This window comes from Gopherus evgoodei, chromosome 5, assembly GCF_007399415.2.
Source record: "Gopherus evgoodei ecotype Sinaloan lineage chromosome 5, rGopEvg1_v1.p, whole genome shotgun sequence".
Classification (NCBI taxonomy): domain Eukaryota; kingdom Metazoa; phylum Chordata; order Testudines; family Testudinidae; genus Gopherus; species Gopherus evgoodei.
This window is the reverse complement of record NC_044326.1, coordinates 14437144-14452331: the sequence shown is the minus strand read 5'-3', so window position 1 is coordinate 14452331 and position 15188 is coordinate 14437144. Positions and strand designations below refer to the sequence as shown.

Here is a 15188-nt window from a genome sequence, read left to right as displayed (position 1 = left end):
TTATAATCAATCTTGTGGAACTGTGCTGCTTTTTAATACACTAGACTTGCATTCTGGAGACCTTTCATATACCTGCCACAATCATAAATGAAAAATGGGATCCTAATTGCTATCTGAACACAAACTTGCCGGCATCATTCAGCACCTTGAGTCTTATATGAATAAACTGTCTGGAACTGTTGCTCTGTAGTAATATGTTAGGATAATGTGTCAGACCAATGTTGAACTGTTAAAGAATGAGGAGATATTGTGCGTGCACCATGGACCACAAGAGCCTAATTCTCGGTTGCCATGCACTTTGTGCAGACATTTTCATCAGTGCAGCATGAGTGCGAAGCGTATTTAAAATGCCAGCATCTGATTTGGTAGAGTTTTACATTTATTATGCAAGATGCTTGGTAGCAGAGAATCAGGCCCTTGGTTTTCACTCTGACTGTGCCAAATGAGCCTGTTTAAAAATCATTATAGATTAAAGACCAGAAATCTTCTAAATCAAGATTCTGAGAGTCTTAGGAATATAGAGTCCTATAGAAGTTAGTGTGTGTTTGATTCCTGGAATTAATAACCCAACAAACCTGCACGGTGCAACCTGCAAGGTGTTAAGAGCCCTTGGATCCCATTCATTTCTGTGGCAATTAAGGCACTTGCTGCTTTGCAGGATGCCCTTAGTTATTTAGGTCCCCATCTAATGTGATCACTGTATTAATAATCTGTGTATACCTATTATGTACCTCTGAAAAACTGTTTAATCGTTTATTCCCAAACCAAGACCGCTACATTTCAAATTAGTGAATTTTTTGCTACATAAATATATTCCTCTTTAAAATGGGGTAGAGAGGTGGTTGCACTAGACCTGCTGACAGTCTTTTAATTTCAGAGATGAAATAAGATATATCTACAATACATCTATCTAAAACTTTAAGTTGTGCCTTTTCCTTTCTGCAGGATCCTACAGCTGCACATTATATGTTTCAAGATGACCCCTACCTTATCCCTAGAAACTCTTATGAGTATGTAAGTATTCCATTTGGAAACTTTGATGACCTCTACCCCCAGGTATTAAGAGGACAGTCGACAGCTTGGGGATTTTTTAACTGAAAAAGAAAATAAAGTTTCTGATCATTCTTTAAACATGCTCAGCATATTTTTTTCTTTCAGTATTTTTGATCTCCTATTGCTTATAAGGTTCTTCTGGGCAGGCTCAGGGGCAACACCACCGAACAGGCGCAGACACTCCCTCCCCCCACCCCACCCCCTTTTTGGCACTTGGCCGCCTGGTTCCTTTCCACTTTCAGAACTGCTACTGTTTCTTTGGTCTAATGCCTTATCCACTGGCCTGCAGTGCCAGGCTCTTTGCCGATATGCGACTTTCACTGAGGAATACAAGTCTTTGCACAGATGGTGTTTATGTGTAATGGTTAGTGAATTTAAATACTGTCTCTAGAGCTGATGCTTGCAATACAGTATAAACTTGCAATTTAGTAAAAATTAAAAGGGAGCTAAAACATCTGCACAGAATTGTAAATGTAGATGTTGCTCTATATACCATAAGAAACTAATTGTCCTAACTTGTAAGAGCTTACAGTCTTACACAGAACAGCCATAGTATAATGGAGTGCGTGGAAAGAACAGTGTTGAGAGGAAGGAATCTTTGAGAGAAAGAGAGGTACTTGCAGAGCAGCAGCTCGGTTATCTCCAGCAGGGAAGGCAGCAGTTAGAAGGCATGAAATGAAGAGCTTGTGAGATGGGGATGGAAGAATGGGCTTAGCAGCTGAGATAGCAAAGGAATGTTCTCCTATCCTTAAGAAGTGTTCGTGCTCTGGGGGAAGGTTAATTGTTCTAGAAGGTTATCCTCTTTATCACTCAACCTTTTAGGTATTATAAAGAAACAAACTTATCCTTTTTCTTCCTATACAGCGTTTATTTTCATTGTCCAAAGAGTCTGGGAAAAATGCTGCAAGATATATTGTTAACGAATTCCCTCGATTCTTTGAGAAGGACATTGCGGAGCCTCATATACCGGTAAACTCTCTGCTCTTGTGGTCGTGCTATCTCTACTTTTGCTATGTAGCAATATGGGCAGTGGGACTGTGCATAAGGATTATAGAACTGGGCCCAAAAATTAGTCTAAAAATGGCAAAAGCTTATGACTTACCACTAAATGATTGAGTGTTCTCTTGTTTACATAAGCTACATTTCAATTTGGGTTTACCAAAGGGAACATCTCTTAAAACATCAGATAACATTTGTGATTAAAGTCAGTCAAGGCTTTTCAGGCAGACGTAAAGAGTGAATAAATCTAGTTGATTTTTATAGCTCTGGTTTAATTTTAATTCTAATGATTTTAGTATTGATGGTCCAGTTAGTATGTGACTGGCCACTTAGGAAATGCAGTCCCTAATCCTCAGAAAATGATTCATGCTACACTCTCACTTCTATTATTACATTTTGCGGGGATGGGGAAGATGGAGGAGCCATAATGGCTTTTAGGATGGGTAATACGTTTCAGTTGGTGTCCTGGCTATTAGATGGATTGAGCATTATTCCTGGGGGAATTCTGCACCAAAAAGTAAATTCTGCACACAGTATTTTAAAATTCTGAATATTTTATTTGTCAGAATAACACAATATCACCCCAGTTTCAAATATTTTCATAATTTATTTCAAAATACCCTTCAGCAAGTATATTGATAATAATATAGATACCATAAAAAGATTCAGGGAATGTTTTTTGACAAATAGATTCCTCACTAGGCATATTAGTACAGAACTTTGAGTAATAATTCATTTAAACTACAATACGGAATCTAATTTCCCGCACCCCTGAGAAGAAGTGCAAAGGTTTTGAGGAGTCAGAGGAAATGGAGTACCTGAGGGAGAAGGGAAGTAATTGCTGGGAAGGAGCCAGGGATTGAACCTGAAGGGTTGTTGGGTGTGTAGGAGAGATGTGGAACAAATTTTGGGTTTTTTTGTGTTTTTTCTGGGGGGAGGGATTGTTGGGGAGTCTTCCCCATGCAATCTTAGCTGACCCCTAGCCTCTCTCAGTCAGGCACATCTATCCCCATCACCATGTGGCCCTTCACACTCACTCAGCCTCCCCTCCTCCCTCCATCCACATGTGGCCCTGCACCTCTCTCCCCCGTCCCCATGTGTATCTGTGCACCCCACTAGCCCTTGTGAACCCCAGTCTGTGATCTCCCCAGCAGCCCCATCTGCCCCGCGCTGTCCATCCTCCCCCTATATCCCATGCCGCCTCATGTGGTTCCATGGGTACAGGGAACTGTGAGGAACACAGCCTTTTCTCCCCCCTGTCTGCAGCTGGCTGCTCCCACTTGGGAGCAGCTGCCCTCTGTTCTGGTGCCACAGCAGCCCCTACTGGGAAAAAGGTGTAAGTGCAGAATGTATTTTCTGCAGGGAAAAAAAATCTGTGGGTGGCATGAATTCTGCACATACAAAGTGATACAGAATTCCCCCAGGAGTAAAGCATCCATTCAGCCTATGTGCTCTTTAATTTTAGTGCCTGATGCCAGAGAATCTTGCACCTCAGATTGAAGAAGTGAGTGAGGCAGCTCTTAAAGAACGTATCCAGCTTAGAAGAGTAAAAGCTTCTGTGGACATGTTTGATCAGCTCCTGCAATCAGGTACCACCTTAAGCTACAGAACTGAATTTGGCAGCCAGCTTATGTGAATGGAGACCTAGACATAGGGTGAAGCTGGTTTAATGTTAAAGTACAGAGTTGCAGAACTGATTTGTATTCTTGGGAACTGGTTCTTAAATCTTGGGCTCTCATCAGCCATCACTTGTTCATTGAGACATTCTTAGTAGTCTCATGAATGATACACTTTGCTCACTCAGTGGGAGATAAGAGTGTCAAGAGAGGAGGTTCCAAGATAGGCTTTTTCTTTTACCACTCTAGTTAATCTGGGCCATATGTCTGTCAAGAAGCAGGAAAGACCTTGGAATGCAAGGCCTTTTGAGTGAAGAGCTAAAAAGAAATATGGGGAGATGGAAGCTGAGAAGGGCTTGCCCTAACAAATGGAGAGGAGAGGAGTCCGTTACATTAATGTAAAGCTTTTTGGGATGAAATGTTTTTGATAGGGGAGGTGATTTGCTGTCCTAGAACAGGTTGTCCCTCGCTAGCTTCTCTGACAGGGGAGAGCACAGGAGCCTTTACTGAAAGCTTATGGTGTTTTAGTTTGGGTTATACTGGTATTGAAGCTCTTTCACTCTTGGCCACTATCTGTCACCCCCACACCAGCTAATACTTGGTCAGCAAAGCTCTACACCTTGTTCATGCTCTGGGTAGCCTGCAGTGGCATCAGTGTTCCATCCAAAAAGTCAGACATTTTTTACGGGTACTAAAATGCCATCCTCTGGTCACTCCATTCCGAAATGACTGTGTAAGATGGATGTGCGATTTTGGGAGTGTTGCTTTTGAATTCATCTTTATTCATGTGAAGTTTGCTTTCTGGAAATTCTGTATGCTGTGACATGTTTTGGTGTCAATGAAGAGCCCCATTTCATGAGTGTTGAATAAACAATGTCTCTTATGTTTCATAATTCTGCTTCCTCATTGCTTGCAGGAACCCCTTTATCTCTGGAGACATCAAACCGTCTTCTGGATCTATTATGTTTCTATGGAGACAGAGAGCCTGCTAGGGAAGACCAGTCTGAACAAAAGGAGGAGCTGGAAGAATCAGAGGTACAAACAACTGTAACGAGGTTGTTTAATTACTTTTTGCTTAAATAGTAGGAGAGCACATGTGATGGCAAGAACATCCTCACACCTTGGGTGCCTGGAGAGGCATGATGCCTGTATCCACTTGGAATATCTTATTGTAGTTATAAATCTTGTGAACTGACCAAAGTGGCCTACTTTTAAAAGCTGTCCAGCCTTAGCTGAAACCTTGCTGGCAAGAACCATGCTTAAATAGTTGTTGTTGACCAGTGTGGTGGTGAAGGTGGAAAACTTTTTTTTTTTTTTTTCTGACTGCTATGTTTTTATAATTAAAAAAAGTAACAACAGGGTGAATCTGGCTCTGAAGGGGGAACAGGAATAAGCAAGTAATTGAAATACACTCTCATTTAATATTTACTTTTTTTGTACTTTGAGGCAACGATTAATGATGGCAGCAAACACTTTCAGACAGAGATGTCATTTCTGACCTGATTGTGTACCATTAATACATGAAATGCATCTTAATGCATTTGATTTTGGAGACCAACACACATACTTCTCTTATAAACCAACATGCAATATGAGAGAGAGAAAATCTGTGTTAAAATCCAGCTTCCTTCTCTCTTTTTTTTTTTTTTTTTTTTTTTTTTTTTTTAAAGCACCAAACAAGGTGATGCAAATTGGCTTCCTTATCTCAAGGCAGACAAACCACATGTGATTTATACATGGTGAGAGAAGTCTAATGTTCCTCTTCTTTTTATGTGCCATGCATGAGTTCACTTGCAGTTCATATTCACTTATCTATTGTAGATTGGGAGGAAAAGTGAAAAAATACAGTTTCACCTGCAAGCAATATCTACACTGTACATGGCTCCACTGGTGATTGGGGGGAAGGCAGGGAATCACTAGACTTCTTTTGCAGTGTATAAATGTTGTTTGTTTGGAGCTGTCTTTAGCCTGTTTAATTCTAGCTATCACTTGCTAGACTTCTAATAAAAGATTGATATTTAATTCATTGCAAATGTTGTTTATGGCAAAAATCTTTTCAGGAGGCAGCTCCAGATCAGAGGAAACGAAGGGGGCGTTCATGGAAGACCTCAGACTTCATTGGCCCTAAGTGGAGGTATGTATAGAAAGTGTTCCTGCAATCTCTTGAGGTTTTATTAAATGTAGTGTGGATGTGAATCTTGTGTTGCGCTAAGATTGCAGTTTCTTTTTGTTGTGTTTGTAAAGACCTATTGACAAATCTGCAGCTGACACATCTTTATACCATATCTTAATGTATTTAAGATATACAGTAGAACCTCAGAGTTAAGAACACCAGAGTTGCTACCTGACTAGTCAACCACACATCTCATTTGGAACTGAAAGTATTCAATCAGACAGCTGCAGAGACCAAAATTAAAAAAGGAAATACAGTACAATACTGTGTTAAACGTCAACTACTTAAAAAAAAGGGAAAGAAGCATTTTTCTTCTGCATAGTAAAGTTTCAAAACTGTGTTAAATCAGTGTTCAGTTGTAAACTTTTGAAAGAACAACCATAAAGTTTTGTTCACAGTTATGAATAACCTCCATTCTGGAGGTGCTTGTAACTCTGAGGTTCTACTTCACTTTTTCAAGAGTGGTGATCAAGATCCAGTAAGAGATTTAAGAATAGCATGACTTCTGGCTTAACTTGGTTGGAGTAGTTTGTAAATCTTATACACAGTCTATATTCTGCAACATTTGAGAGAGGGTGGGCTGAAAAGCCTACATGTGACAAGCAAATAGTTTAATGCAATTATGTTACATCTGTAAAAGCAGCAAAGGGTCCTGTGGCACCTTATAGACTAACGGACATATTGAAGCATGAGCTTTCGTGAGTGAATACCCACTTCTTCTGATGCTATGTTACATCTGTCATCCTGAAGACTTCTGAAGCAATAGGAGAAAATTAAAAACAAAAAACAGTAAGGACAATAAAAATGCCATCATGGCTAAACAACACATTAAAAAGGCATTTAGGGGCAGAAAGACATCCTTGAAAAATTGTAAGTCAGATCCTAAGGCGAAAAATAGAAAGGAGCATAAACTCTGGCAAGTCATGTGTAAAAGTAGAAGAAGGCAAGCTAAGAAAGAACTTGAAGAACAATTAACTAAGGACACAAAAGCTGACAGCAAAACAATTAAGTACATCAGAAGCAGGAAGCCTGCCAAACAATCAATGTGGCCACTGGATGATCAAGATGCTAAAGGAACACTCAAGGAAGACCAGGCCATTGCAGCGAAGCTAAATGAGCCATCTTTTTAGATGACAAATCTGAGGAACTGTCCCAGAATGAGGTGTCAATAGAGAAGGTTTTGGAACAAACTGATAAACAGTAAGAAGTCACCAGGACCAGATGGTATTCAACCAAAAGTTCTGAAGGAACTTGAGAACTACTAGCTATGGTATGTAATCTATCACATAAATCAGCCTCTGTACCAGATGACTGGTAGGTAGCTAGTGTAATGTCTATTTTAAAAAAAAAAAAAAATGCTCCAGAGGCAATCCTGGCAATTACAGGCTGGTAAGCCTAACTTCAATACCAGGCAAATTGGCTGAAACTATAGTAAAAAACAGAATTATCAGACAAATAGGTTAGCATGATGAGTTGGGAAGAGTCAACATGGCTTTTGTAAAGAGCAATCATGCCTTGCCAATCTATTGGAATTCTTTGAGGAGTCAGCAAGCATGTGGACAAGGATGATCCAGTGGACATAGTATATTTGGACTTTCAGAAAGATTTTGAAAAGGTCCCACACCAAAGGCTCTTAAGCAAAGTAAGCAGTCATGGGATATGAGGGATGGTCCTGTCGTGGATCAGTAACTGATTCAAAGACAGGAAACAAAGGTAGGAATAAATGGTCAGTATTCACAATGGGAAAGGTAAATAGCGGGATCCCCCAAAGGTCTGTATTAGGCCCTATGTGGTTCAACAATACCCCTTTTCCCAGATCATTTTTGAAACAGATGTCAAAGTTTGCAGATGAGACAGAATTACTCAAGATGGTTAAGTCTAAGGCAGACTGTGAATAGTTACAAATGAATCTCACTAAACTGGGTGACTGGGCAAAACATGGCAGGTGAAATTCAGTACTGATAAGTGCTGAGTGATGCTAAGTGGAAAACTTAATCCCAACAATACGTACAAAATGCTGGAATCTAAACTAGCTGTTACCACTCATGAAGGAGATCTTGGTGCCATTGTGGATAGTTCTCTAAAAACATCTGCTTAATGTGCTGCAGCAGTCAAAGAAACTTATAGAATGTTAGGAACTATTAGGAAAGGGATAGATAATAAGATAGAAAATATCATGCCACTGTATAAATCCGTGGTATACCCACATCTTGAATACAGCATGCATCTCTGATTGCCTCATCTCAAAAAAGATGTTTTAGAATTGGAAAAGGGGCGGAGAAGTGCAACAGAAATGTATAGAACAACTTTCATACAAGGAGAGATTAAAACGACTTGGGTCTGTTCAACTTAGAAAAGAGATGACTGCGGGGATGGGGAGGGGAATATGATAGAGGTCTATACAATCATGAATGGTATGGAGAAAGTGAATAGGGAAGTATTATTTACCTCTTCACATAACACAAGAACTTGGGGTCACCCAATTAAATTAATAGGCAGAGGTTTAAAACAAACAAAAGGAAGTACTTCTTCACACAACACACAATCAACGTGTGGAACTTGTTGCCAGGGAATGTTGTGATGGCCACAAGTCTAACTGAGTTCAAAAAAGAATTAGGTAAGTTCATGGAGGATAGATCCATCAGTGGCTGCAAACTAAGATTGTCAAGGTTGCAACTTCATGCCCTGGGTGTCCTTAAACCTCGAGCAGCCAGAAACTGGGACTGGATGATGGAATGGATCACTCCAAATTTCCCAGTTCTGTTAATTCCTTTTGAAGTACCTGGAACTGACCACTGTCGGACAGGATACCGGGCTAGAAGGACTCATTGGTCTGATCCAGTATAGCCATTCTTATGTTCAGTTGCCATGGCATTGGTCACCCTTAAAATATCCCTAGACAAAGTGATTTTTAAGCTTTAGAAGTTGAATTATAAATAGAAATCACATTTGTCACTTCTGTATGGGACACTGTGGGGATTCAATGGATGACAAGAAGTGAAAAATAATACAAACTCCAGTTGATGCTGCCATATAAGTTCTGTTGGGTAAAATAGAATTGTCCAAATTAGAATTTGTCCTGGATCCCAGAAGTAACACCCCTACTCTTCTGTAGAATACAGCAAACTGCGATGTAGTATGTTAGATTCCTTTCCTGAGGGTATTCTTTACAGAACTTCCCGCTCAAAACAGTTCATAAACTACTTAATCTTCCTCCTAGCCTTCCTGTCTAATGTTCTACTCTTTATTGAGTTTAGGGAGAACAACAATGCCGAAAGGATATTTAACCTAATGCCAGAGAGAAATGCACACTCCTATTGCACAATGATCAGAGGAATGGTGAAGGTACTATTATCTCCAGAGGATATCAGTTTTTGTTTGGCTCATTTCCAGCTTGCTATGTCAGTATCTCTAACACATTTTTGTCTTCTCTCAGCATGGGGCTTGCGTGAGGGCTCATGATATGTACACAGACTTGCTGAATGACAGGCACACCGGTGAGTGTCTTTCTGTCTTCTGTTTTTCTATAATAATTGACAGATTGATTTGTAATGCATCTTCTGTTGTTTAAAATCCATTCTTCTGGAATGTTGTAAAATATTCTAATTTTGTTCAGCTATTTCTTCTTCCGTGGCAATGATGATTGTCGCAGGGGTACTGACCTCCGCTAGATCATGGGAGCTGAATGTGAACTCTGTTTATTTTTCCAGTGTGATGAACATGTGGAAACAGGTTCACATGAAAACTTTGCCTAGAACTGAGCCATGTTAGCAATAAGCAATAAACTCCCATATAAAGATGTACTTGTTAGTAAAATACAACTGCTCATTGTGAAATAAATTTTCTTAAACCTTTCAGCTGATGTGTACACCTTCAGTGCCCTAATTTTAGCAGTCCCAGAAGTGAAAGAAAACTACATTGAAAGATGGGAACTTGTTGAAGTAAGGATGAGAAAGGGATGAGGGAGGGAAGAGGCTGGCGGCTCGTTTTGTTTGGAGTAAATGAAAGTGTGTTTTGAATAATACTAGAAATAAGCTTTCTAATGAGGTGCTAATATAATTAGTGCTTGCGGAGAAAGTACTCCAGTTTACTACTAATTTTTGTAGAACAGTGGCACACAAAAAAATCCTTATATTGTTTTGTGAGGGATTCATGTGTCCTTTAGGAAATAGCCAATCAGTGGATGGGTATGTAATTAAGAAGGAATGTGAGCAAGCATTCTAAACAAAGTTCTGCACTGAATTTGTCTACAAATATATGAAAGAAATAAAAACTATGGAGGGAGATGAAATTAGTTGGGATAACATAAGCGTGTCTGACTTTGACTAACAGGATGACATCCAGAAGGAAAATTAAGATGAGTATTCCAATCTAATAGAACTCAACTTAAAAGTTTTTCTGATAGTCACCCAAGAAAATTTATTGCCGCCCCGTAATTTGGGAAATCTAAACCAAGACTAGATAATGCTTTAGTAAATGTACAGTTTTGGGAGCAATCATCCACTGGCTGAGGAACAGAAATATAAAGACAGGGGAGACACCTGCAGTTCTATAGAAGTGCTGAATTGTGGTGAGTAAAACTAGCAGTGTGGTTTTATTTACCTTTTTTTCTTGGTATAGGACTTGCTGAAGCACATGGTTCAACAGAAGGTGCAACCAAATCTGTTAACTTTTAATGCTGTTTTGAAGACTCTGAGGAAATGTGGTGGTATGGGCAAGGGTATCTCCCTAAAGATACTGAGGGAAATGAAAGCACTTAACATAGGTAAGAGAAAGCCCTAGACTCTATTAAATATCAGAGGGGTAGCCGTGTTAGTCTGGATCTGTAAAAGCGGCAAAGAGTTCTATAGCACCTTATAGACTAACAAACGTATTGGAGCATGAGCTTTCGTGGGTGAATACCCACATGCATCCCACGAAGTGGGTATTCACCCATGAAAGCTCATGCTCCAATACATTTGTTATTCTATAAGGTGCCACAGAACTCTTTGCCGCTTTAGACTCTATTAGATATTCCTAAAGGTACTTCCAAAATAGCAAACTTTAGGGTGATGGCCAGAGAAGTTTTGAGGCAGGGCATAATTTAAACCTGTCTCTTACATAAAGCTTTTCCTCCATAGATCTCAAAGTGCTTTACAAAGGTGGTCAGTATAATTATCTTCATTTTACAGATGAGGGAAACTGTGGCACAGAGGTAAAGTAACCTGGAAAATCAGTGCCAGAGCCTGGAATGAACCTGACTCTCATGAGTCCCAATCCAGTCTTTATTCTAAAGTACTGTACAAATGATTAATACATCATAGGCTTGACCAAAGAAAGACAAGCTTCTTAAAACTTTGGGTATGTCTACACTACGGGATTATTCCGATTTTACAGAAACCGGTTTTGTAAAACAGATTGTATAAAGTCGGGTGCATATGGCCACACTGAGCACATTAATTCGGTGGTGTGTGTCCAGGTACCGAGGCTAGCATTGATTTCTGGAGCGTTGCACTGTGGGTAGCTATCCCGTAGCTATCCCATAGTTCCTGCAGTCTCCCCCGCCCATTGGAATTCTGGGTTGAGATCCCAATGCATGATGATGCAAAAACAGTGTCGCGGGTGATTCTGGGTAAATGTCGTCACTCAATCCTTCCTCCATGAAAGGAACGGCAGACGATCATTTCGTGCCCTTTTTCCCTGGATTGCCCTGGCAGACGCCATAGCATGGCAACCATGGAGCCTGTTTTGCCTTTTGTCACTGTCACCGAATGTGTACTGGATGCTGCTGACAGGCGGTACTGCAGTGCTACACAGCAGCGTTCATTTGCCTATGCAAGGTAGCAGAGACGGTTACCAGTCATTCTGCACCGTCTGTTGTGCCATTGTAAACTGGCGATGAGATGACCGTTATCAGTCGTACTGTACTGTCTGCTGCTGTCATGGGTGCTCCTGACTGGCCTCACTGAGGTCAGCCGGGGGCGCACCGACAAAAATGGGAATGACTCCCCGGGTCATTCCCTTCTTTATGTTTTGTCTAAAAATAGTCCTGTCTAGAATATGGGGCAAGTGTACTAGAGAGCACAGCCGCTCTGTGTCGGAGCCCCAGAGATCCCGCAGAAATGATGAGTTGTATGGCATTCTAGGGGGTGCCCCTGCAGTGACCCCACCCGTTGTTTCCCTCCTCCCCCAGCCCTCCTGGGCTACCATGACAGTGTCCCCCCATTTGTGTGGTGAAGTAATAAAGAATGCAGGAATAAGAAACACTGACTTTTTAGTGAGATAAAATGAGGGGGAGGAAGCCTCCCACTGCTATGATAATCCAGGCAGTACAGAATTTTTTCTTTAGACGTGAAAGTGGGGGGTTGATAGAGCTCAGCCTCCAGTTGCTATGATGAGGACAGTTACCAGCTGTTTTGTACCATCTGCCGGGAATGACCGGGAGTCATTCCCATTTTTACCCAGGCGCCACTGGCCGACCTCACCAAGGCCAGCCAGGAGTGCTCACGGGATGATGACGGTTTTCCACCATTTTGTACCATCTGCCATCAGGAAAAGAAGGGGAGGGGATGCTGCTGTTCAGCGCCGCAGCACTGCATCTGCCAGTAGCATGCAGTAGACATACATTGACATTGAAAAATGGCGGGAACCGATTTTTTTCCCTTTTCTTTCATGGTGGGTTGTCGGGGGGTAAATTTACGAGATATATCCTGAACCACCCCGGACAATGTTTTTGACCCTTCAGGCATTGGGAGCTCAGCCAAGTATGCAAATGCTTTTCAGAGACTGCTGAGGACTGTGGGATAGCTGGAGTCCTCAGTCCCCCCTCCCTCCCTCCATGAGCGTCCGTTTGATTCTTTGGCTTTCCCTTATGCTTGTCACGCAGCACTGTACTGAGTCCCTGCTGTGGCCTCTTTCTATCATAGCCTGGAGATTTTTTCAAATGCTTTGTCATTTCATCTTCTGTAACGGAGCTCTGATAGAACAGATTTGTCTCCCCATACAGCGATCATCCAGTATCTCCCGTACGATCCATGCTGGAGCTGTTTTTGGATTTGGGACTGCATCACCACCCGTGCTGATCAGCGCTCCATGCTGGGCAAACGGGAAATGAAATTCAAAAATTCACGGGGCTTTTCCTGTTTACCTGGCCAGTGCATCCGAGTTCATATCGCTTTCCAGAGTGGTCACAATGGTGCACTGTGGGATACCACCCGGAGGCCAATACCATCGATTTGCGGCCACACTAACCCTAATATCCGACATGGCAATACCGATTTCAGCGCTACTTCTCTCATTGGGGAGGAGTACAGAAACTGGTTTAAAGAGCCCTTTCTATTGATATAAAAGGCCTCGTTGTGTGGATGGGTGCAGGGTTAAATCGATTTAACGCTGCTAAATTCGGTTTAAACGCGTAGTGTGGACCAGGCCTTTGTGACATGTGCCAGGAATACTGCTTTGCATGTTTAAAACCAGGGGCCTCAAGTCTGCAATCTTTGAAGCCTGTGAGAGTTTGGGGCTTGTAAAGATTGCAGGATCAAGCCTCATGCTAGTTCAGGCAAGTGTCATTTGTAAATAAACAAATTAGGGGACATTTGCTCCACTCTGAAACCGATATAATACAGTTATCCATAATTATTAGTTAGTCTTAAGTTTTTCAGAGCAAGAATTTTCTCTTGCTATGTGTTTGTACAGTGCCTGGGCTCTGATCTAAACTGGGGCCGTAAGATGTTACTATAATATAAGTAATATGAAATAAAGCATACAGTTTTCAAATCTTTGCAGAAGTTCCTGCAGTTCCGATTTCAATGCCTCTTGGTTTTCTTGCAGACAAACAAGAATTAATGCTGTAGCAATGTGGTTTGATAGAAAAGGAGGTCTTGTTAAACAAATCTGCTGCTTTTTCTTTCTTTTTTTTTGAATGAGATTCGCTTAGCCGGGGCGACTCTAGCTTTTTTGCCACCTCAAGCACGGCTTGCCTGCGGGAGGTTGGCCGGTCCCATGGATTCGGCGTACCCGCCGCTGAATTGCCGCCAAATCTGCAGGACCTCAGGCGGACATCCCTCAGGCAAGCCGCCGAATCCGCGGGACCGGCGGACCTCATAGACATCAAGGTCAGAAGGGACCATTATGATCATCTAGTCTGACCTCCTGCAGGCATGCCGCCGAAGGCTGCCTGACTGCAGCCCTCGCAGGGGCCAGCAGGGCGCCCCCCATGGCTTACCGCCCCAGGCACGCGCTTGTAGCGCTGGTGCCTGGAGCCGCTGCTGCACGTAGCACTTCAAAAAGGATGCTGGGAAAAAGCTACAGGACTGATTTGAGGACTGGAAAATCCTGTTTCCCAGTGAGACTTAAGCTGAATCTGTTAAGTTTATCTAAGAAAAGGTTCAGAGGTGACATGCTCATGGTCTAAGTGCCTGTGTGGGAAGAATATTCTGATAACTGGCATGTAAATCTAGCAGTAAAAGGCAAAATGATATAGATTTGCTCAAAGCTGAAGCTAGATGCACCCTATTTCTAGTTTGAATATATGCTCAACAGTGAGGGTAAATAGTCATTAACAGTTTTTCCAGAGATGTGGAGTCTGTATCCCATGAAGTCTTTAAAACAAGACTGGTGTCTTTCTAAAAGAAATGCTCTATTTTAACCAGAAGTTGTGGGCTTGATGCAGGAATTACTGACTGAAAGAGATCAGACTAGATGAGTAGTGGGTCCCTTCAGGTCTAAATCTATGAATAATTGTACATCTGTAATGTGTAACATAGGATTCCGTGTGTGATAGGAATAATCAAATGGATTATTAACTACACAAGTTCTACATGTGGCTTCTTTTACTCCACTGATTTAAGAGGTAGAATAATATGATTAATGTCCTCTCTGGGGCCATGTTAGATTTATTTATTTATTTAGTCTCAGAGAAACGTTTGCTATTAATAAATCTTTAGCAGATACACAGGTATTCATAGACAAAATATAAAATTTCTTTATGCAATGTCTCTTTGCTGCTACTTTAGAGTTGAGTTGTAAAGCTTTGCCTACCTCCATTTACCAGGCTCACCTCAGTGTCTTTGTACATTGCAGAACCCAGCCTTGCAACATTTGAACATCTCCTTGGTATATTTTATAAATCTGGTATGTACAATATAAACTTGCTCTGTGTCTTAGTTACGAATTGTTTTGAGTACCTAAAAGTGGCTTGGATGAAAGCAGCAGTCTGATGGTTTGAAAATACCGTCACGTCATGCAGCTATCTTGCAAGGATCATGTGCATTGCCTCTCTGATTGCTGCGTTGCCCAAATAGCTCATTAGAAAAAGCTAAGGGGGCTCCTATCCTGTGTTAAGGAGGGAAGGCTTCTTCTCTCTGGCG

At 41.5% G+C, this 15188-nt stretch overlaps 1 protein-coding gene and 1 non-coding gene across 3 annotated transcripts in view; both read left to right on the top strand.

Annotated features, from left to right (window-relative positions):
* The window catches only part of PTCD3 (pentatricopeptide repeat domain 3), a 36999-nt gene that overhangs the window by 3591 nt on the left and 18220 nt on the right, over positions 1-15188 (top strand). For both annotated transcript variants that reach the window (XM_030563456.1, XM_030563455.1), the window contains 10 exons: positions 946-1014; positions 1918-2022; positions 3518-3641; positions 4585-4703; positions 5729-5802; positions 9099-9186; positions 9278-9338; positions 9700-9782; positions 10462-10606; positions 14902-14952. In XM_030563456.1, the coding sequence (XP_030419316.1) occupies positions 946-1014; positions 1918-2022; positions 3518-3641; positions 4585-4703; positions 5729-5802; positions 9099-9186; positions 9278-9338; positions 9700-9782; positions 10462-10606; positions 14902-14952 (919 nt within the window). The remainder of the gene's footprint in view (positions 1-945; positions 1015-1917; positions 2023-3517; positions 3642-4584; positions 4704-5728; positions 5803-9098; positions 9187-9277; positions 9339-9699; positions 9783-10461; positions 10607-14901; positions 14953-15188) is intronic.
* LOC115653003 lies at positions 9472-9607 on the top strand. The gene has a single exon (XR_004000820.1). It is a non-coding gene; the product is annotated as a small nucleolar RNA SNORD94 (small nucleolar RNA).